Below are 24789 nucleotides of genomic sequence, written 5' to 3' on the forward strand. Positions count from 1 at the left end.
CAAATACTTATTTTCCACCATAATTTGCAAATACATTCATTAAAACATCCTACAATGTGATTCTCTGGATTTCTTTCTCATTTTGTCTGTCATAGTTGAAGTGTACCTATGATGAAAATTACAGGCCTCATCTTTTTAAGTGGGAGAACTTGCACAATTGGTGCCCGACTTAATACTTTTTTGCCCCACTGTACATAGACATGGAATCAGTGGTCACTTTAATAATAGAACACTGATCACTTTAATAATGTTTACATAACATTTTACTAATTTCATATGTATATATTGTAATGGAGGGGTATTGACTAAAATACAGTACCCCTCCGACATTGCTCATCCTAATATTAATATATTTCTTAATTCCATTATTTTACTTTGAGATGTGTGTATTGTTAGATACCACTGCACTGTTGGAGCTAGGAACATAAGCATTTCACTACACCTGCAACAACATCTGCTAAATACATGACAAATAAAAAATGTATTTGACACACACACACACGTACCTCATTGGAGACATCCACCACAAGATTGTCTTCACTCTTCTCTCCATCACTATCCTGTGGGGACAAAAGGTTTGTCAATGTCATTCACCGTTCACACACACAGTTATCAACCTCACTGCTGCTGCTTACATAATGACTAGCTTACATAATGACTAGAGTCCTTGTCCTCTACTTTCCTCTTCTTGGTGTCGTTGGGGAATTCAGGTCCGTTGCGTCGCTTGTCTGAGTTCCTCAAACTGTCAGCAACCAGCAGGGTATTACTCTGCCAAAGACAGGAAGAGAGGATGAGAAGAATGGGTAAGGTGGAAAGAAATAAGGAAATAGCAGATACAGTGGGGAGAACAAGTATTTGATAACCTGCAAAATCGGCAGTGTTTCCTACTTACAATGCATGAGGTCTGTTATTTTTTTATCATAGGTACACTTCAACTGTGATAGATGGAATCTAAAACAAAAATCCAGAAAAATCAGATTGTATGACTTTTAAGTAATTAATTTGCATTTTATTGCATGACATAAGTATTTGATACATCAGAAAAGCAGAACTTAATATTTGGAACAGAAACCTGTTTGCAATACAGAGATCATACGTTTCCTGTAGTTCTTTACCAGGTTTGCACACCCTGCAGCAGGGATTTTGGCCCACTCCTCCATACAGACCTTCTCCAGATCCTTCAGGTTTCGGGGCTGTCGCTGGGCAATATGGACTTTCAGCTCCCTTCAAAGATTGTCTATTGGGATTGAACTTCTTCCATTTCCTAATAATTGCGCCAACAGTTGTTGCCTTCTCACCAAGCTGCTTGCCTATTGTCCTGTAGCCCATCCCAGCCTTGTGCAGGTCTACAATTTTATCCCTGATGTCCTTACACAGCTCTCTGGTCTTGGCCATTGTGGAGAGGTTGGAGTCTTTGATTGAGTGTGTGGACAGGTGTCTTTTATACAGGTAACGAGTTCCAACAGGTGCAGTTAATACAGGTAATGAGTGGAGAACAGGGGAGCTCTTAAAGAAAAACTAACAGGTCTGTGAGAGCCAGAATTCTTACTGGTTGGTAGATGATCAAATACTTATGTCATGCAATAAAATGCAAATTAATTACTTAAAAATCATACGATGTGATTTTCTGAATTTTTGTTTTAGATTCCGTCTCTCACAGTTGAAGTGTACCTATGATTAAAACAATTACAGACCTCTACATGCTTTGTAAGTAGGACAACCTACAACATGGGCAGTGTATCAAATAGTTTTTCTCCTCACTGTATGTGCTATAGGCCAAGGTGGGGCTGTCTGCCAGTCTTCAGTCAAAGCCCTTGTGTCATGCAGTCCCCACAACTACACACACCATTTGGATAGTGGTGGGGTTACACATACATATTCATTTCGGGCACATTGGAGCAACACAGCGAGAAGGCCCTGATTAGTACGAGTTGTTCTGGCGCTCTATCAGTCCTCCCTCCTAGCTCTGTCTAGCTTTTACAGCGGCAGCTAAAGGGCAGTGTGTACTTGTGTGTGTGATTCACTTCCACCATCCCCTCCCCCAGTTCCCCTGACTGTGGATTAGCCCATCATGTTAAGAGTCCATTTAGGCCTAAATCTATCATTGGAAATGTGCCTCCAGGAGCAGCAGAGACCTACACACAGCCCCAAAAGACAGGCCGTGGGGGAGGGAAGCCCCCCTCTTTCTCCCCATGCCTTCCCTCTCCTTGTCCCCAGCCAAAGGCTCCTACACACCCTCCCTCTCAGGGGGAACATTATTTAAAGGCTTTAGAAAGCAGATTGCTGACCCACAAAACACAAGCAATTTCCCGCCGTTCTCTCAGGTCATACAATGCTCCCCCCTGTCAGTGGCTGTATTAAACACAATGAGACCCTTTAAGCGTGGGATTAGGAGAGTGGGAGGAGCAATCTGCTCATAATGCAGGGGCAGTGAAGGGAAGTCAGAAGTTTACATACACTTAGGTTGGAGTCATTAAAACTCATTTTTAATGAGTTTCAGCTCAGCAAGGAAGAAGCCACTGTTCCAAAACCGCCATAAAAAAAGCCAGACTACGGTTTGCAACTGCACATGGGGACAAAGATTGTACTTTTTGGAGAAATGTCCTCTGGTCTGATGAAACAAAACTAGAACTGTTTGGCCATAATGACCATCGTTATGTTTGGAGGATAAAGGGGGAGGCCTGCAAGCTGAAGAACCCCATCCCAACCGTAAAGCATGAGGGTGGCAGCATCATGTTGTGGGGGTGCTTTGCTGCAAGGGGGAATTGTGCACTTCACAAAATAGATGGCATCATGAGACAGGGAAATTATGTGGATATATTGAAGCAACATCTCAAGACATCAGGAAGTTAAAGCTTGGTCGCAAATGGGTCTTCCAAATGGACAATGACCCCAACCATACTTTCAAAGTTGTGGTAAAATGGCTTAAGGACAACAAAGTCAAGGTTTTGGAGTGGCCTTCACAAAGCCCTGACCTCAATCCTATAGAACATTTGTGGGCAGAACTGAAAAAGCGTGTGTGAGCAAGGAGGCATACAAACCTGACTCAGTTACACCAGCTCTGTCAGGAGGAATGGGACAAAATTCACCCAACTTATTGTGGGAAGCTTGTAGAAGGCTATCCAAAACATTTGACCCAAGTTAAACAGTTTAAAGGCAATGCTACCAAATACTAATTGAGTGTATGTAAACTTCTGACCCACTGGGAATGTGATGAAAGAAATAAAAGCTGAAATAAATAATTATCTACTATTATTCTGACATTCTTATAATAAAGTCGTGATCCTAACTGATCTAAGACAGGGAATTTTTACTAGGATTATGTGTCAGGAATTGTGAAAAACTGAGTTTAAATGTATAGGTGAATGTAAACTTCCGACAGACAGACAGAGACAGACAATATACATATATACACAGGTGTGAACGTTGGAATGAGTAGGGGAGGGTATGAGGAGGAGGATGCAGCCAGAGGTAACAGGAAGTACTTACTGTGCCCGGCTCTTGCTCTGTTCCCATAGCAACGATGACACAGCATCAAGGTGATAAGGTCATCAGGGCGCAGAGGGAGGCACGACAAAACACACAAAAAGAAAGAAATTCTAATCCTGAGCCCTGCACTTGTAGTGTTCAGTATATTTATTATTTAAAAAAATAATGATACAGTCTTGTCAGTTTGGTCTGTATATGTGGGCGGGCTAGATAGACTCCTCCTTAGATTCAGGCCCAGTAACAGTGGGTGTGGCTGCTGCTCACCTCTTAGCTGCTCGGCCTCCGCCGGGTGTTTCTTGTCCTCTTTGCCCACCAGGTGGTGCGGTGGCGCCCCCAGGGCACTGGACAGGGCGAGAAGGCTGGCCCCTCCCCCCAAGTGGGCTGGGTTGAGCCCAGCTGGGTGGGGGGTGAGGGGGACATGGGGGCCGTGCGCGTGGGACAGATGCTGATGCTACAGGAGAGAGAGAGAGAGAGAGAGAGAAGCAATCAATTACTAATCCATAATCAATATGGCCTACCACTGGAAAGTGTGTCAATCAATACGACAAGGCATTAATACACAAACGGAGCAGAGTGATCAATGTGAAAATATATAGAGGAATTCATGACCCTTCAGTTTTTCCATCAAGAGCAGCTTTCAATGACGTGGCATGCTTACAAATAATGTCAGAGGCAGTAAACCTCCCCTTTAACACACACACACACACACACACCTCCCTCTGGGGTCAAACAATAAACAATGGTGACAGCTGGGATCACAGCCCAGAGCCTGAGGGAGGATACGAGAGGAGGGGGTTAGAGAGCTACAGCTGCTGCCTGCAGGCCAGGGAGGGTGGGGGCTCTGCTGGATTGGGGGCGTTTAGCTGTCAGGTCTCGGTGTCTTTCACACCAAATCAGGTGCTCGTCTGAGCGTGAAATGCTTTTGTGTTCCAAAACATAAATTATTGCGTCTTCAGACAGTAGCCACGGGAATCAAACCCCTGAGGTTTGCCACGGGGGGAGGGAGATTTCAGCAGTAGAGTGGGGGAGGGGCGGGGGTGAAGGTCAACCCTCTTTATCTCACCTAATTGACTAAGCAACCCCCCTTCAGAGAACCACAGGAGAGACGCCACAGCACTCTATCCCCATCTCCATGCCTACTCATTCACAGCACTAATCCCTGGGCTTGCCCTCCAAAACACACACGCACCATCCAAGCCCTTGTTCGCTGTGCTAAAACAGCACAGCAAAGGACGTTCTCTGCCACACACGGTGAGTCAATGGAGGAGAGGTATTGGTGGAGGCAAGGGGAGCCCTGTGTGTTAGGGGGTAAGGTGCTTCCCAGCCATATGCTTCCCAGCCAAAACAGTTTGGAAGAGTTTGTGCATATATTATCTACACCCCTTCATTGGGGATTGGTTAACTGTAGGGATTATTCAATGAGAGACTAATAATTTTCATGCATTTTCTTTGAGAAACACGGCACAAAACATCTTATATAGTTAGATGTAAAATTGAGTCATCTTAGATTAATTCTACAACGTCTCCAAATAGAGACAGTACACTCTTGCCATTTTTTCTTGTTTTTCAAGCAAAGGACTTAAGTGAGTATGTGCCAGCCGAACTGAAGAATGCTGACGCCTTTAGGGTAAGCCGCGGGGGGGAAGAGGTGAGAGGGTGGCCACGCTTCATTACACTCATTTAACACACATAAACAGGGTGACTGACAGCTTGGTGAGAGGACCAGACGCTCAAACCCTCTTTACACACACTAGAATCCTGCAATTAAGACAAATGGCAACTGCCACCCCCTGCCACAGCCATTGAGCAAAGCCCCCACCACCTCCAAAGCTTCCCAGAACCGTTGAGAAAATCCAAAACAGCAGCCTACTCACAGCAGATCTTATGGTTGTCAAACACAGTAGGATCATATCCTTGGGTAAATGACTCTGTAATATTTCAGTAATAAAATGTCACATACACACACCATCACAGATCACACAAACACAGGAAGTTATAGTAGTGCATTTACTGTGGGTGGTAGACCGGGAAGGACACGTACCCCGATGACAGAATTGAGTTCGCCCATGGTGACCTGCTTGGCCCTCTCCACTGCCTGAATCACCTGCTGTTGGTGCTGCATGAGCACACACACATACACAATACAAGGGAGCGAAAGAAGATTGCAAGAGGCTTACCGGTTTGTGCCTTTCAATGTTCAGCACGTAAGACCTTTCATAGTACTGTGAACACACAGACACACACACACACTTACCTCCTGTGAGAGGAAGGGGATGACTTGTGCACAGATGGTATTGAGCCTCTTGGCAATCTCAGTCTGTTGGATAGAGTAGAGAATGGATGGATAAGTATGGGCAATGTCAACACCTGTAATAGCCGCACAACTACATTCAGCCGTGTACTGAGATCCAAAGGGATTCCCGATTGTATTCACAGCTAGTATGTTCAGGTCAACTCCACCTGGGGTGTATGCATTAGGGCACACCATAGCAAAACTTTTTGCAACAAGAAGGTTGTACAATGAAAATTAGAGGACAAGTTCAGGCATGTCCCTCCCCGTTTCGGCCTGATTGCTTCCAAGTACACCATAGGTCAACTCCACCTGATATCCCCATGTATGTGTGATACTGGAGAGTTACTGAAGGAGAAGATAGACATCTAACTGCTCATAGGACCAACTGCTGCTATCGGTCACGACATGGGCTCAATGCACACAACACATTAGTCAATATGGGTATGAATGACTCCATACACGCAATTAACTTGGGGGGGGGGCACATGCAGTTGTGCGCATACACACGTTCGAGTGCACCACAGACATACGCCAGGCAGTCACTCACATACATGTGCAAACCAGAGCATGTGAGTGGAGTTTAGCTGTTGGAAATCCGAGCAGTGAGGAAAAGCTGCTACTCCAAATTCGCTCCATCGATTTAAAAAAAAATTCAAATCACAATTTAACCAACAATCTGTTTTTGTGACTACTTGGACCTACCATCTGGCTTTGAAGTATTGAAACAAAACCATATGATTTGAATGAAAAGTACTTTAATAAAACATGAAAATGTGACAGTAAGAAGCGCTCATCATTTCAAATAGGCTACATGAAATTTAGCCTGAAATATTCCATGGGAAGTTAAGCCTTGGAATTTGAGGAATTTTGCTTAATATTCATCAAGAAAAGTTAGCTTATAACAGTGAACCATTTTTGTGGGATACACAAGGCAATTCTAGGTCTTAACATATTTTGGTTAAACTATCCCCAATTCAATAGAATTGCAACTCTCTGCATCTTCCACCACATGTGCAGTGCACTCCATCACATGTACAGCTGATTTTCAAGATCTTGCACACTAATGAGATTTTTGGTAATTGGTATTTTATTAGGATCCCAATTAGCTGTTGCAAAAGTAGCAGCTACTCTTCCTGGGGTCCACACAAAACATAATACAGAACATCATTAGACAAGAACAGCTCAAGGACAGAACTTCATACATTTTTAAAAAGGCACAAGTAGCCTACATATCAATGCACACACTATCTAGATCAAATAGGCGTTGTGCCACGAGGTGTTGCTTTATCTGTTTTTTTTTATATCAGGTTTGCTGTTTATTTGAGCAATATTTGATAGCAAGTTCCATGCAATAGGGGCTCTATATAATACTGTACGTTTTTGGAATTTGTTCTGGATTTGGAGACTATGAAAAGACCCCTGGTGGCATGTCTGGTAGGATAAGCGTGTGTGTAAGTTGACTATGCAAACAATTTGGGATCTAACAAATACATTATTTTTTGTTAATTAGTAAATTCACCTGTTTCCATACATGTTTCATTTTAAAACATGTATCTTACAAAGGAGTTGTTTAATCTAACTGCTTAAGTATTTATCTGTACATGGAATTGTATTCTTTTTTCTACTCGTTTTTTCTCATCTTTACAGGAAAATGCCACGGGCACTATCTGATGTGTGGCGACATTTCACTGCAGCTAATGTAGAAGGAAAAGCTGTGTACATTTTCAAAACCTGTGCCAAATCATATGCAAAGAATGCAACAAAGGAGCAGAATCATCTAGTCAAGTGTATAAAGTTCCATCAGCGCTCACAGCAAACAACCCCTGACAAAAGTCCCTCTACTTCTATTCAAGGTGAAAGTTATGAAATCAGACACCTTATCGATAGCAACAGTTCATGGTTCTCCTGGATTCAGAAGTTTTTTTGACTTAATGGAGGAACGTAGTCAGAGAAATGGTGATGAATGTCTTGTTTGAGCTGTGTATGCAACTGGTTCACCTCTGATGCCCACAGGCAATGTGTATTGGAAGGAGGTCGACCGATTAAATCGTAATGGCCGATTAATTAGGGCCGACTTAAAGTTTTCATAACAATCGGAAATCGGTATATTTGGACTCCGATTTTCTGTTTTTTATTTTATTTAAATGTTTTTATTTTATTTTTTATATATCTTTATTTAACTAGGCAAATCAGTTAAGAACACATTCTTATTTTCAATGACGGCCTAGGAACGCAACAACAACCTGCCTCTCTCTCATTGCACTCCACAAGGAGCCTGTTACGCGAATGCAGTAAGCCAAGGTATGTTGCTAGCTAGCTTTGAACTTATCTTGTAAAAAACAATCAATCATAATCACTAGTTAACTACACATGGTTGATGATATTACTAAATATTATCTAGCGTGTCCTGCGTTGCATATAATCTGACTGAGCATACATGTATCTAAGTATCTGACTGGTAGCCAGAAGCAGGCGGGTAAACATTCAGTCAAACAGCACTTTCGTGCATATTGCCAGCAGCTTCGTTGTGTATCAAGCATTGCGCTGTTTATGAATTCAAGCCTATCAACTCCCGAGATGAGGCTCGTGTAACCGAAGTGAAATCGCTAGCTAGATAGCGCGTGCAAATTGACGTTGTGTTGCTGGTTCAAGCCCAGGGAGGAGCGAGGAGAGGGACGGAAGCTATACTGTTACACTGGCAATACTAAATTGCCTATAAGAACATCCAATAGTCAAAGGTTAATGAAATACAAATGGTATAGAGGGAAATAGTCATATAATTCTTATAACTACAACCTAAAAAACTTCTTACCTCTACAAGAGCACAGACAAGGGACAACAGACACACCGGTCTCATTACAGATGAGCTGAGGGCAGTCATCAATGACTTTGGACCTCAGAAGGTATTTGCACTGGTGACAGACAATGCTGTGAACATGAAGGCTGCTTGGCCTAAAGTGGAGGAGTCCTACCCTCACATCACACCCATTGGCTGTGCTGCTCATGCATTGAATCTGCTCCACAAGGACATCCTGGCACCTAAAACAAGGGATACACTCTACAAGAGAGCCAAGGAAATGGTTAGGTATGTGAAGGGTCATCAAGTAATAGCAGCAATCTACCTCACCAAGCAAAGTGAAAAGAATAAGCGCACCACATTGAAGATGTCCAGCAACAACCGTTGGGGTGGTATTGTCATCATGTTTGACAGTCTCCTGGAGGGGAAGGAGTCTCTCCAAGAAATGGCCATATCACAGTCTGCCAATATGGACAGCCCCATCCTGGATGATGTATTTTGGGAGAGAGTGGTAAGCAGCCTGAAACCTATAGCAGTAGCCATTGCGTGGATTGAGGGAGACAATGCCATCCTGTGTGATGTTCAGACTCTGCTTGCAGATGTAAGAGAAGAAATCCGTACTGCCCTGCCCATTTCACTGTGCTCCAAGCAGAGGAAACTGCAGTTCTGAAATACATCAAAAAGCGTGAAGACATTGCTTGAAGCCGATACACGCAGCAGCATACATGTTGGACCCCAAGTATGCTGGCAAGAACATCCTGTCGGTTGCAGAGATCAACAAGGGCTATGGTGTCATCACTACCGTGTCTCGCCCCACCTTGGCCCGGATGAGGGCAAGGTTCTCGGCAGTCTGATGAAGTACACTTCCAAGCAAGGGCTTTGGGATAGAGATGCAATATGGCAGTCATGCCAACATCTCATCAGCCACCTGGTGGAAGGGACTGTGGATCTGAGGGGACTGTTGCCTCCATCATCGTCCAAATCCCACCAACATCAGCCGCCTCAGAGTGCAATTGGTCCTTGTTTGGGGACACACACACCAAAGACAGCAACAGGCTGGCCAATACAAGGGTTGATAAATTGGTCGCTATCCGGCCAAATTTTAGGCTTTTTGAGCCTGACAACGAGCTATCCTCAACAAGGTTGAAAGGTGAGAGTGAAGATGAGGCCTCAGAGTCTGATGTTCAAGAGGTGGACAATGAGGAGGTCCAGGGAGAAGACATGGAAGCCTGAGAGGAAGACAACCAAAGCTTTAGTGTCTAGACTATCATTATGTTGAAAATATTTTAGGGAGATGCGATGGATCATTGGGGATCATTCAATATTCCCTTTTTTGTTGTTTGGTGAAATCATCCCATGTGAAGAGTCAACTCATTTAATTAAAGTTCAATTCGTAACTAAATTGTTTTATTTCTATTGGAGGGATTTAATCATTTGCAATCTCTACTTATTATAAGGTAAATGGTTTATGTTCCTGTCTCCATATGATATGGTAAATATATCCAATGCAAAAAAAACATTACATTTAAATGGTATTAACCTCTTGGATTTAGGGGGCGCTATTTTAATTTTTGGATGAAAAACGTTCCCGTTTTAAACAAGATATTTTGTCACGAAAAGATGCGACTATGCATATAATTGACAGCTTTGGAAAGAAGACACTCTGACGTTTCCAAAACTGCAAAGATAGTCTGTCAGTGCCACAGAACTGATGTTCCAGGCAAAACCCAGATATAAATCCAACCAGGAAGTGCAGCATTTTTTGAAACCGCCTCATGCCAATGACTCCTTATATAGCTGTGAATGAGCTTACGTTCTCCATGTTTTCCCCAAGGTGTCTACAGCATTGTGACCTCTCTTTAGGCATTTCTATTGAAGAATGGCTGTAAGGGACCATATATAGCATGTGGTCACATGGTGTCTCCCGCAGAAAATCTCCCGTAAAATACTAGGTAGCCATTTTTCCAATCGCTTCTTATGAGAAACCAATTGCCTCGACGGATATATTATCAACTATATATGTTAAAAACACCTTGAGGATGGATCCTAAACAACGTTTGCAGTGTTTCTTTCGATATTATGGAGCAAATTTTTAAAAAAGTTTGGCGTTATAGTTGCAGCATTTTCCGGTCGATTTCTCAGCCAAAAGCATGATGAAGAATCGGGAGCTTTTTCGCCTACAAAAAATATATTTTTGGAAAAAAGGAACATTTGCTTTCTAACTGGGAGTCTCCTGAGTGAAAGCATCTGAAGTTCTTCAAAGGTAAATGATTTAATTTGGTTGCTTTTCTTATTTGTGAAAATGTTGCCTGCTGCCAGCAGAGCCTAGCATAGCATTATGCCATGATAAACTTACACAAATGCTTGTCTAGCGTTGGCTGTAACACATATTTTGAAAATCTGAGATGACAGTGTTGGTAACAAAAGGCTAAGCTTGTGTTTGAATATATTTCTTTCATTTCATTTGCAATTTTCATGAATAGGAAAAGTTCATGTCCGCTGCGTTATGCTAATGTGTTTGAGGCTATGATTACGCTCCCGGATACAAATTGGGCATTCACCTTTGACATCCAGTAGAATAGTCAAAAATTTGCATAAACATTTCCGTTAATTCCCATATATTCCCACGGAAAGTTTCCGCCTCTGAATATTCCCCAAAATATGCAACCCTACTGGGGACAATAAAAGGCCACTAAATGGTGCAGTTGTGTCACACAAAACAATGCCACAAATGTCTCAAGTTGAGGGAGCGTGTAATTGGCATGCTGTGACTGCAGCAATGTGCGCCAGAGCTGTTGCCAGAGCACTTAATAATGTTCATTTTTATAACACAAGCCACCTTCAACACTGTTTTAGAGAATTTGGCAGTACGTCCAACTGACCTCACACCCACAAACCATGTGTAACCACGCCAGCCCAGGACCTCCACATTAGAGGTCGACCGATTCAATCGGAATGGCCGATTAATTAGGGCCGATTTCAAGTTGTCATAACAATCGGAAATCTGTATTTTTGGGCGCTGATTTTTTTATTTATTCATACCTTTGTTTAACTAGGCAAGTCATTTAAGAACACATTCTTATTTTCAATGACGGCCTAGGAACGGTGGGTTAACTGCCTTGTTCAGGGGCAGAATGACAGATTTTTACCTTGTCAGCTCAGGGGATCCAATCTTGCAACCTTACAGTTAACTAGTCCAACGCTCTAACCACCTGCCTCTCATTGCACTCCACGAGGAGCCTGCCTGTTACGCAAATGCAGTAGAAGCCAAGGTAAGTTGCTAGCTAGCATTGAACTTATCTTATAAAAAACAATCAATCATAATTACTAGTTATAGCATGTCCTGGATGATTTAACAAACGCGCATTTGCGAAAAAAGCACAATCGTTGGACGGCTGTACCTAACCATAAACAATGCCTTTCTTAAATTCAATACACATAAATATCTATTTTTAAACCTGCATATTTAGCTAAAAGAAATCCAGGTTAGCAGGCCATTTTAACCAGGTGAAATTGTGTAATTTCTCTTGCGTTCATTGCACGCAGAGTCAGGGTATATGCAACAGTTTGGGCAGCCTGGCTCATTGCAAACTAATTTGCCAGAATTTTACGTAATTATGACATAACATATTTAGACTTAGGGATGCCACCCGTTAGATAAAATACCGAACAGTTCTGTATTTCACTGAAAGAATAAACGTTGTTTTCGAAATGATAGTTTCCGGATACGACCATATTAATGACCAAAGGCTCGTATTTCTGTCTGTTATTATGATATAATTAAGTCTGATTTGATAGAGCAGTCAGACTGAGCGATGGTAGGCAGCAGCAGGCTCGTAAGCATTCATTGAAACAGCACTTTAGTGCGTTTTGCCAGCAGCTCTTCGCAAGCACAGCGCTGTTTATGACTTCAAGCCCATCAGCCTAATGGTCCGCGGCTTTTGTGGAGCGATGGGTAACGCTGCTTCGAGTGTGGCTGTTGTCGATGTGTTCCTGGTTCGAGCCCAGGTAGGGGCGAGGAGAGGGACGGAAGCTATACTGTTACACTGGCAATACTATAGTGCCTATAAGAACGTCCAATAGTCAAAGGTATATGAAATACAAATGGTATAGAGAGAAATAGTCCTATAAATACTCTATTAACTACAACCTAAAACCTCTTACCTGGAAATATTGAAGACTCATGTTAAAAGGAACCACCAACGTTCATATGTTCTCATGTTCTGAGCAATGAACTCAAACGTTAGTTTCTTTTACATGGCACATATTGCACTTTTACTTCTCCAACACTTCGTTTTTGCATTATTTAAACCAAATTGAACATGTTTCATTATTTATTTGAGACTAAATTGATTTTTATTGATGTATTATATTAGTTAAAATAAGTGTTCATTCAGTATTGTTGTAATTGTCATTATTACAATTTTATTTTCTATTTTTTAAATGTATTATTATTTTTTATATATATATATATAATTATTTTTTTTTTAAATCAGCCGATAAGTCAGTATAGGCTTTTTTAGTCCTCCAATCGGTATCGGCGTTGAAAATTCATAATCGGTCAACCTTTACTCCACATCCTGCTTACTGACCTCCGGGATCGTCTGAGACCAGCCACCCAGACAGCTTATATGAACTGTAACTTGAAATTGAAATTGTTGCAATTATATTTCATTTAGGCTATATTATGAGTAGCCTATTTCAATTATTTCAAGGCTGTAGCCTACAAATACAGTGGGGCAAAAAGGTATATAGTCAGCCACCAATTGTGCAAGTTCTCCCACTTAAAAAGATGAGGCCATAGGTACACTTCAACTATGACGGACAAAATGAGAAAAAGAAATCCAGAAAATAACATTGAAGGATTTTTAATTAATTTATTTACAAATTATGGTGGAAAATAAGCATTTGGTCAATAACAAAAGTTTCTCAATACTTTGTTATATACCCCTTGTTGGCAATGACAGAGGTCAAATGTTTTCTGTAAGTCTTCACACACAGTTGCTGGTATTTTGGCCCATTCCTCCATGCAGATCTCCTCTAGAGCAGTGATGTTTTGGGGCAACACGGACTTTCAACTCCCACCAAAGATTTTCTATGGGGTTTTACAGATGTACAGTGGGGCAAAAAAGTATTTAGTCAGCCAGACTGGCTAGGCCACTCCAGGACCATGAAATGCTTCTTACGAAGCCACTCCTTCATTGCCCGGGCGGTGTGTTTGGGATCATTGTCATGCTGAAAGACCCAGCCACGTTTCATCTTCAATGCCCTTGCTGATGGAAGGAGGTTTTCACTCAAAATCCCACGATACATGGCCCCTTTCCTTTACACGGATCAGTCGTCCTGGTCCCTTTGCAGAAAAACAGCCCCAAAGCATGATGTTTCCACCCCCATGCTTCACAGTGGGTATGGTGTTCTTTGGATGCAACTCAGCATTCTTTGTCCTCCAAACACGACAAGTTGAGTTTTTACCAAAAAGTTATATTTTGGTTTCATCTGACCATAGGACATTCTCCTAATCTTCTTCTGGATCATCCAAATGCTCTCTAGCAAACTTCAGACGGGCCTGGACATGTACTGGCTTAAGCAGGGGGACACGCCTGGCACTGCAGGAGTTGAGTCCCTCGTGGCGTAGTGTGTTACTGATGGTAGGCTTTGTTACTTTGGTCCCAGCTCTCTACAGGTCATTCACTAAGCCCCCCGTGTGGTTCTGGGATTTTTGCTCACCGTTCTTGTGATCATTTTGACCCCACGGGGTGAGATCTTGCGTGGAGCCCCAGATCGAGGGAGATTATCAGTGGTCTTGTATGTCTTCCATTTCCTAATAAATGCTCCCACAGTTGATTTCTTCAAACCAAGCTGCTTACCTATTGCAGATTCAGTCTTCCCAGCCTGGTGCAGGTCTACAATTTTGTTTCTGGTGTCCTTTCACAGCTCTTTGGTCTTGGCCATAGTGGAGTTTGGAGTGTGACTGTTTGAGGTTGTGGACAGGTGTCTTTTATACTGATAACAAGTTCAAACAGGTGCCATTAATACAGGTAACGAGTGGAGGACAGAGGAGCCTCTTAAAGAAGAAGAAGTTACAGGTCTGTGAGAGCCAGAAATCTTGCTTGTAGGTGACCAAATACTTATTTTCCACCATAATTTGCAAATAAATTTGTTAAAAATCCTACAATGTGATTTTCTGGATTGTTTTTCTCATTTTGTCTGTCATAGTTGAAGTGTACCTATGATGAAAATTACAGACCTCTCTCATCTTTTTAAGTGGGAGAACTTGCACAATTGGTGGCTGACTAAATACTTTTTTGCCCCACTGTAAAGTGTGAAGCATTTGTGTGTGTGACATACTAGTTTGGCATGAACGTCAAGCTTCAGACTCATGCAATGGTGCCTGGAAAGCAGGCCAGCAGCGGAAAACACACTCTCCACTCTTGAAGAGCCACTAGGGATGCTAAACACCCTTCAGGACACTTGGCAGGCTTGGCAGGGATACATTTTTTTCTTCTATTAGGTAGGCCTAAAGGTTTTTAGCCAAAATAACCCTAGCAAAACAGAATGCTCCATGAAAGAGGTAATATATGTCAGGCCTATTGGGCCAAAATCAACAATAGCCTATTGAATAGATAGAACAAAAATGAAATCAACTTAAGATCAGATTTTTTATTTATACACACTAGCTACCCACCTCATTCCTTTCTGTTAGCAAGTGCACGTAAGTACAACATGTATTTTCAGATTCACACTGACTCTGTTGTGAACACTACATCACTGCAGTCCCGCTCTTCCTCTTGATGCTCCTCATCTTTGTAAGTCACCATGATTTTGCACCCAAGTGTTTTATCAGTTTCCTTATGAAAATATTTTGTGAATTCCATGACAGCAGCTAAAGCTAGGGGCTATTGCAGCACACAAGTAGCCTACAAATGCATGCTGGGACGGGTATGCCCTGAGCTCTACTGGAGCAGGCGAGAAGGACGATGCTCCAGCACTCAATTTAAAATGGACACGCTCTGCTCCTAGCACCACTCCAGCTTTGCTCACATACTCTGGTGCAGACACACACACACAAAGCAGTGAATCAAAGACAGGCCCCAGCCTTGCAATCATGTCAGCCTTAGATTAGGTTTCACCGTGTCTCACTCTTCTATTCTTCCACTCCCATCAGCGCTTAAAATAATCTCATCACTACTAATTTAATTTGGTCCCACTCTCATAACCATGGCCGGGCATCCGGCCCCCGGAGGTGACTGCGATTGGCTGGATACCCTATATCCCCACGGAGGCGGCAAATCAGATGATCCAACTGAAATTACATATCGGCCAAACAAATTGATACGAGGTGGGCCAGGGTACAGGGGGAACTAGAGGAGCCTCCGAATGCAGTAATGGGATAATACTCAGACACATGCACACACTCGCACAGACAGTCACACACACACAGACACTCACGACGCAGACCATTTTCCTTTGAAAAGCTGGTGAGAAAAATGGAGTGCGGGCCATATGTATCAAGTTTCTCATTGCAGAAGTGACGACCTAGGATCAGGTCCCCCCTGTCCATGTAATTGTATTCATTGTGATCTAAAAGGCTAAACTGAGCCTAAAATCAGCATTCCTTAGGATGCTTGATTACATACAGCTTCAAATCTCACTAAAATAAAAACACGGCTGCACCAGAAGAGGACTTGCCATCCCTGAGCCTGGTTCCTATCGGTTTCTTCCTAGGTTCCTGCCGTCAAGGGAGTTTTTTTCTGGACACTGTGCTTCTGCATTGCTTGCTCTTTGGGGTTTTATGCTAGGTATCTGTAAAGCACTGTGACAACTGTTGATTTAAAAAGGGCCTTATAAAATGAATTTGATGAATTGAGTTCCTCCAGCAGCCCAGCTATAGGCCATGTCCTCATGTGACAAGCCCTCAGAAGCCCCGGCCTGACAGGCTTATCATTAGCACACACACTCCTAAAAACACACCAGATAACCTATAATACCTGGCTAGGCAATAAAATACCTGCCTCTCCCACTGTGCTTTCCCAGAATGTCTGAGGGGTATTCTTAGCCAGCAGACAGGTACTGCAGGCCAGGAATAGGCTGTGTCCAGTACACTCCCGCTAAGCTAAACCCGCGGGAGGGAGCTAGTTACAGGGAAATTAAGCTTCCTGAAGCATTGAGCATTTCCAGTCAATTGTGTCAAAAATAGGTTCATTACTTGAGGCTTTGATCAACACAGTGTACAGTAGTTGTACCTGCTGGTCAAAATAATTTAGAGCAGCCAAATTATTATAGATGACGTCGCACCAGGGTAGCCTTTTTGCCTTCTACCAAACCAATCAGGTGGCTGTTCGACAAAACACTTCAATTGTCAGTGCTTCTGATAAAGTGACAAGTATCTGCCCACTGCTTCGAAGTAAACTGCTTAGCGATTTCAATGCATGAATCGGATCACTGGCATCAAACGTAACATCACTAGAGGGAGCTAACAGGATTAATTAAGGGATGGTTAAGTAAATAATCATGTGACCCAGAGCTATGGGCCAAAGTGGGTAAGTGTGATTTACCTGCCTGTGTCTTACCCAACCACACTCCAAAAGTCAGACAGTATGGTGGTTATCACACATGCCAGAGGGTTACATTGAAAGGATCGCCTGTCGTCATTGAGTAGACTGACGCTCTGACGCAGAGCATTCAACTAGGGTAGTAGGTGACAAAACAAACCACACATCCCAATCATGATGAGTTCTAAAGTCATCACCTAGGATATCAGTGATTGGAGGCCTTCGGGTCATAGGTCAGAGGGTGTGACCTGAGCAACAGGGCCTGCCAGGTGGCAGAGAAAGTGAGCCCTACAGGGACTAGGAATGTTGAATTTCAGAACCACCCCACTCTCTTAAAGATCAACTGCCCTTTATAACCAACTTCTCTGGTTTGAAATGGCCTGTGGCATCGATACGGGTCAGAAACATGAATTCCAGTGTCAAAATGTACTAAAGTGTAAATAGGATATGGGTCATAAACAGAGTTTGGTAAGTGACTGTGTCATGACTTAAGGGGTTGGTTTGGCTTACTTGAGTGCATTCAGGAAGTATTCAGACCCCTAGACTTTTTCCACATTTCGTTACAGCTTTAATTCTAAAATCGATTTAAAAAAATAAAAATAAAATGTTCCTCATCTACACACAATACCCCATCATTTCAAAGTGAACACGGGCTTAGAAACGTGAACATTTATTTAAAAAATGTATAAAAAAATACCTTATTTACATAAGTATTCAGACTCTTTGCTATGAGACTCGAAATTCAGCTCCGGTGCATCCTGTTGTTTCCATTGACCATCCTTGAGATGTTTCTACAACTTGATTGGAGTCCACCTGTGGTAAATTCAATTGATTGGATATGATTTAGAAAAAGGCACACCTGTCTATACAATAACCAGATGGTGACTGTCAGAGCTCCTCTGTGGAGATGGGAGAACCTAAAAGGACAACCATCTCTGCAGCACCCCCAAAATCAGGCCTTTATGTTTGAGGCCAGAAAGAAGCCACTCAGTAAAAGGCACATAACAGCACGCTTGGAGTTTGCTAAAAGGCACCTAAAGGAGATTCTCTGGTCTGATGAAACCAAGTTTAAACTCTTTGGCCTGAATGCCAAGTGTCACGTCTGGAGAAAACCTGGAACCATCCCTACAGTGAAACATGGGGGCAGCATGGGGAAGTTTTTCAGCGGCAGAGACCAGGAGACTAGTTCAGATTGAGGGAAAGATGAACTGAGCAAAAGTAGAGTGAGATACATTTACATTACATTTAAGTCATTTAGCAGACGCTCTTATCCAGAGCGACTTACAAATTGGTGCATTCACCTTATGACATCCAGTGGAACAGCCACTTTACAATAGTGCATCTAAATCTTTTAAGGGGGGTGAGAAGGATTACTTTATCCTATCCTAGGTATTCCTTAAAGAGGTGGGGTTTCAGGTGTCTCCGGAAGGTGGTGATTGACTCCGCTGTCCTGGCGTCGTGAGGAGTGTGTTCCACCATTGGGGAGCCAGAGCAGCGAACAGTTTTGACTGGGCTGAGCGGGAACTGTACTTCCTCAGTGGTAGGGAGGCGAGCAGGCCAGAGGTGGATGAACGCAGTGCCCTTGTTTGGGTGTAGGGCCTGATCAGAGCCTGGAGGTACTGAGGTGCCGTTCCCCTCACAGCTCCGTAGGCAAGCACCATGGTCTTGTAGCGGATGCGAGCTTCAACTGGAAGCCAGTGGAGAGAGCGGAGGAGCGGGGTGACTTGAGAGAACTTGGGAAGGTTGAACACCAGACGGGCTGCGGCGTTCTGGATGAGTTGTAGGGGTTTAATGGCACAGGCAGGAGCCCAGCCAACAGCGAGTTGCAGTAATCCAGACGGGAGATGACAAGTGCCTGGATTAGGACCTGCGCCGCTTCCTGTGTGAGGCAGGGTCGTACTCTGCGGATGTTGTAGAGCATGAACCTACAGGAACGGGCCACCGCCTTGATGTTAGTTGAGAACGACAGGGTGTTGTCCAGGATCACGCCAAGGTTCTTAGCGCTCTGGGAGGAGGACACAATGGAGTTGTCAACCGTGATGGCGAGATCATGGAACGGGCAGTCCTTCCCGGGAGGAAGAGCAGCTCCGTCTTGCCGAGGTTCAGCTTGAGGTGGTGATCCGTCATCCACACTGATATGTCTGCCAGACATGCAGAGATACGATTCGCCACCTGGTCATCAGAAGGGGGAAAGGAGAAGATTAATTGTGTGTCGTCTGCATAGCAATGATAGGAGAGACCATGTGAGGTTATGACAGAGCCAAGTGACTTGGTGTATAGCGAGAATAGGAGAGGGCCTAGAACAGAGCCCTAGGGGACACCAGTGGTGAGAGCGCGTGGTGCGGAGACAGATTCTCGCCACGCCACCTGGTAGGAGCGACCTGTCAGGTAGGACGCAATCCAAGCGTGGGCCGCGCCGGAGATGCCCAACTCGGAGAGGGTGGAGAGGAGGATCTGATGGTTCACAGTATCGAAGGCAGCCGATAGGTCTAGAAGGATGAGAGCAGAGGAGAGAGAGTTAGCTTTAGCAGTGCGGAGCGCCTCCGTGATACAGAGAAGAGCAGTCTCAGTTGAATGACTAGTCTTGAAACCTGACTGATTTGGATCAAGAAGGTCATTCTGAGAGAGATATCGGGAGAGCTGGCCAAGGACGGCACGTTCAAGAGTTTTGGAGAGAAAAGAAAGAAGGGATACTGGTCTGTAGTTGTTGACATCGGAGGGATCGAGTGTAGGTTTTTTCAGAAGGGGTGCAACTCTCGCTCTCTTGAAGACGGAAGGGACTTAGCCAGCGGTCAGGGATGAGTTGATGAGCGAGGTGAGGTAAGGGAGAAGGTCTCCGGAAATGGTCTGGAGAAGAGAGGAGGGGATAGGGTCAAGCGGGCAGGTTGTTGGGCGGCCGGCCGTCAAAGACGCGAGATTTCATCTGGAGAGAGAGGGAGAAAGAGGTCAGAGCACAGGGTAGGGTAGTGTGAGCAGAACCAGCGGTGTCGTTTGACTTAGCAAACGAGGATCGGATGTCGTCGACCTTCTTTTCAAAATGGTTGACGAAGTCATCTGCAGAGAGGGGGAGGAGGGGGGAGGAGGATTCAGGAGGGAGGAGAAGGTGGCAAAGAGCTTCCTAGGGTTAGAGGCAGATGCTTGGAATTTAGAGTGGTAGAAAGTGGCTTTAGCAGCAGAGACAGAGGAGGAAAATGTAGAGAGGAGGGAGCGAAAGGATGCCAGGTCCGCAGGGAGGCGAGTTTTCCTCCATTTCCGCTCGGCTGCCCGGAGCCCTGTTCTGTGAGCTCGCAATGAGTCGTCGAGCCACGGAGCGGGAGGGGAGGACCGAGCCGGCCTGGAAGATAGGGGACATAGAGAGTCAAAGGATGCAGAAAGGGAGGAGAGGAGGGTTGAGGAGGCAGAATCAGGAGATAGGTTGGAGAAGGTTTGAGCAGAGGGAAGAGATGATAGGATGGAAGAGGAGAGAGTAGCGGGGGAGAGAGAGCGAAGGTTGGGACGGCGCGATACCATCCACATGATGAAAACCTGCTCCAGAGCACTCAGGACCTCAGACTGGGGCTAAGGTTCACGTTCCAACAGGACAACGACCCTAAGCACACAGCCAAGACAACGCAGGAGTGAATTCGGAACAAGTGTCTGAATGTCCTCGAGTAGTCCATCCAACCTGACAGAGCTTGAGAGGATCTGCAGAGAAGAATGGGAGTAACTCCCTAAATACAGGTGTGCCAAGCTTGGAGGGTCATACCAAAGAAGACTCGAGGCTATGATTGCTGCCAAAGGTGCTTCAACAATGTACTGAGTAAAAGGTCTGAATACTTATGTAAAACATACACACACATTTGAGAAAAAGAATCCTGTTTTTGCTTTGTCATTATGGGGTAGTGTGAGATTGAGGGGGAAAAACAGTTTAATCAATTTTAGAATAAGGCTGTAACGTAACAAAATATCAAAAGTGAATGGGTCTGAATAATTTCTGAATGCACCGTACGTCAACAATTCATTCCCCCTTTTGCCTATTGTGACCCAGTGTTTTCTGTGAAAAGACTGGACGAGCTACCTTTACATGGCCTGGTGCCCTGTGCGGGTGGAGGACCAATGGAATGGTTGAAAATGAGCAAGTCCTACTCACAAAGGGCACCCGGTCACGCAAAACGAACCTGTCGACTGGAACCTCTTCACCAGACAAAACGTGTGGTTAGTACTTGCCCTTTCTCAGGAAATAGCAACTCTATAGAAAATGGGATTCCATAAAGTTGATCAACAATCATGGGCATATGTCCAGGATATGGATTACATCCGACTAGTTTCTACTTGGGCTGTCAACTGTCAAACATGAGACTGGTGTGTTGGTAAGTAGCTAAGTTTAGTTGATTATTCATTAACAGCTACAGGCAATTATTTGATAGCTTAGTATCATAGCCTATGATACCGTGATGAAACTAGCCAAATAAACTCCCCTTTTCAGGACCCTGTCTTTCAAAGATAACTCGTAAAAATCCAAATTACTTCACAGATCTTCATTTTAAAGGGTTAAACAATGTTTCCCATGCTTGTTCAATGAATTTTTTTTATGAACATGCACATATGGAAGTCGTTAAGACACTAATAGCTTACAGACAGTAGGCAATTAAGGTTACAGTTATGACAACTTAGGCCACTAAAGAGGCCTTTCTACTGACGCTGAAAAACACCAAAATAAAAGATGCCCAGGGTCCCTGCTCATCTGCATGAATGTGCCTTAGGCATACTGCAAGGAGGCTTGAAGACTGCAGATGTGGCCAGGGCAATAAATGGCAACTAAGACAGCGTTACAGGGAGACAGGACGGACAGCTGATCATCCTCGCAGTGACAGACCACATGTAACAACACCTGCACAGGATCGGTACATCACACCTGCGGGACAGGTACAGGATGGCAACAACAACTGCCCGAGTTACACCAGGAACACATAATCCCTCCATCAATGCTCAGCCTGTCCGCAATAGGCTGAGAGAGGCTGGACTGGGGGATTGTATGCCTGTAGTAAGGCAGGTCCTCACCAGACATCACCAGCAACAACCTCACCTATGGATACAAACTCACCATCACTGGACCAAACAGGACTGGCAAAAAGTGCTCGAGTTGCGGTTTTGTCTCACCATGGGTGATGGTCGGTTTCGGGTTTATCGTTGAAGGAATGAGCATTACACTGAGGCCTGTACTCTGGAGCAGGATCGATTTGGATTTCGAGGTGGAGGGTCAGTCATGGTCTGGGGCGGTGTGTCACAGCATCATCGGACTGAGCTTGTTGTCATTGCAGGCAATCTCAACGCTGTGCGTTACAGGGAAGACATCCTCCTCCCACCTATCCTGACATGACCCTCCAGCATGACAATGCCACCAGCCATACTGCTCGGTCTGTGCGTGATTTCCTGCACGACACGAATGTCAGTGTTCTACCATGGCCAGCGTTGAGCCCGGATCTCATTCCCATTGAGCACGTCTGGGACCTGTTGGATCGGAGGGTGAGGGCTAGGGCCATTCCCCCCAGAAATGTCCAGGAACTTGCAGGTGCCTTGGTGGAAGAGTGGGGTAACATCTCACAGCAAGAACTGGCAAAGTCCATGAGGAGGAGATGCACTGCAGTACTTAATGTAGCTGGTGGCCACACCAGATACTGACTGTTACTTTTGATTTTGACCCCCCTCTTTGTTCATCGACACATTATTCAATTTCTGTTAGTCACGTCTGTGGAACTTGTTCAGTTTATGTCTCAGTTGTTGAATCTTATGTTCATACAAATATTTACACATGTTAAGTTTGCTGTTGACAGTGAGAGGAGTTTACATAGTCTCTCCTTAACATGTAATGTGAGAGGAAGCTAGCTAGCTCATCATCAAGCAAACCTGATGACGTTTGATGCATGTTGCCAGCTTGCTTTCAATAATGTTTTAACTCAAATTGACTAGCTACAGTTTGCTGTGATTGAATGTCAAAGACTCCCAAATCAAACTCTCGTTTACCTTCAGTCATGGCCGCTACCATTTCTTAATAAGCAGTGCTGAAAAACAAGGCCAAATAAGGAAGTGCAGTCGCCCTTTAACTCTCAGGTACTGCTGGTTCTGTAGCTCACCTGAGGACTGGATAGGCTAAATTTCAACCTATCAGAGGGCAAGATGGAGCTAGACCTAATACCATACCAGTTAATGGAGCTCCATTCAATTCCGTTAGGATCTACGTAAAGTCCCTCGGAGTGAGTTTAGAATTCAGCCCCAATACCTTTATTTGAGCAGGAAAACGGGCCTGCTCTCCATTCTCCTAAAACTCAAAACACCCAGGCAGCAGAGACAGGAGCTCCAAGCCACAGGAGGTTGGTGGCAGCTTCATTTGGGAGGACGGGCTTGTGGTAATGGCTAGCGCGGAATGGTATCAAATACATCATGGTTTCCATTAGAGGTCGACCGATTATGATTTTTCAACGCCGATACCGATTATTGAGGACCCAAAAAAAGCTGATACCGATTAAATTGGCCGATTTTTTTTATTTTTTATTTGTAATAATGACAATTACAACAATACTGAATGAACACTTAACTTAATATAATGCATCAATAAAATCAATTTAGCCACAAATAAATAATGAAACATGTTCAATTTGGTTTAAATAATGCAAAAACAAAGCATTGGAGAAGAAAGTAAAAGTGCAATATGTGCCATGTAAGAAAGTAAAGTTTCAGTTCCTTGCTCAGAACATGAGAACATATGAAAGCTGGTGGTTCCTTTTAACGTGAGTCTTCAATATTCCCAGGTAAGAAGTTTTAGGTTGTAGTTATAGGAATTATATGACTATTTCTCTCTATACCATTTCTATTTCATTAACCTTTGACTATTGGATGTTCTTTTAGGCACTTTAGTACTGCCAGTGTAACAGTATAGCTTCCGTCCCACTCCTCGCTCCTACCTGGGCTCGAACCAGGAACACATCGACAACAGCCACCCTCGAAGCAACGTTACCCATGCAGAGCAAGGGGAATAACCACTCCAAGTCTCAGAGCGAGTGACGTTTGAAACGCTATTAGCGCGCACCCCGCTAACTAGCTAGCCATTTCACATCGGTTACACCAGCCTAATCTCGGGAGTTGATAGGCTTGAAGTCATAAACAGTGCAATGCTTGAAGCATTGCGAAGAGCTGCTGGCAAACGCAGTAAAGTGCCGTTGGAATGAATGCTTACGATCCTGCTTCTGCCTACCACCGCTCAGTCAGACTGCTCTATCAAATCATAGGCTTAATTATGATATAATAACACACAGAAATACGAGCCTTAGGTAATTAATATGGTCGAATCCAGAAACTATCATCTCGAAAACAAGACTTTAATTCTTTCAGTGAAATACAGAACTGTTTGGTATTTTATCTAACGGGTGGCATCCATAAGTCTAAATATTCCTGTTACAGTGCACAACCTTCAATGTTATGTCATAATTACGTAAAATTCTGGCAAATTAGGCGGCCCAAACTGTTGCATATACACTGACTCTGCGTGCAATGAACGCAAGAGAAGTGACACAATTTCACCTGGTTAATATTGCCTGCTATACACCTGGATTTCTTTTAGCTAAATGTGCAGGTTTAAAAATATATACTTCTGTGTATTGATTTTAAGAAAGGCATTGATG

General features: G+C 43.8%; 1 protein-coding gene across 5 annotated transcripts in view; it reads right to left on the bottom strand.

Moving 5' to 3' along the window:
• Positions 1-24789, bottom strand: part of LOC118357988 (transducin-like enhancer protein 1) — a 67437-nt gene that overhangs the window by 37723 nt on the left and 4925 nt on the right. For 4 of the 5 annotated variants that reach the window (XM_035735301.2, XM_035735303.2, XM_035735302.2 and 1 more), the window contains 6 exons: positions 5744-5806; positions 5501-5605; positions 3754-3940; positions 3490-3506; positions 652-768; positions 507-560 (listed from right to left, as the gene is read on the bottom strand). In XM_035735301.2, coding sequence (XP_035591194.1) covers positions 507-560; positions 652-768; positions 3490-3506; positions 3754-3940; positions 5501-5605; positions 5744-5806 — 543 coding nt within the window. The remainder of the gene's footprint in view (positions 1-506; positions 561-651; positions 769-3489; positions 3507-3753; positions 3941-5500; positions 5606-5743; positions 5807-24789) is intronic. The other variant, XM_035735307.2, reaches the window with a different exon arrangement.

Source organism: Oncorhynchus keta, chromosome 25, assembly GCF_023373465.1.
Source record: "Oncorhynchus keta strain PuntledgeMale-10-30-2019 chromosome 25, Oket_V2, whole genome shotgun sequence".
Classification (NCBI taxonomy): Eukaryota; Metazoa; Chordata; class Actinopteri; order Salmoniformes; family Salmonidae; genus Oncorhynchus; species Oncorhynchus keta.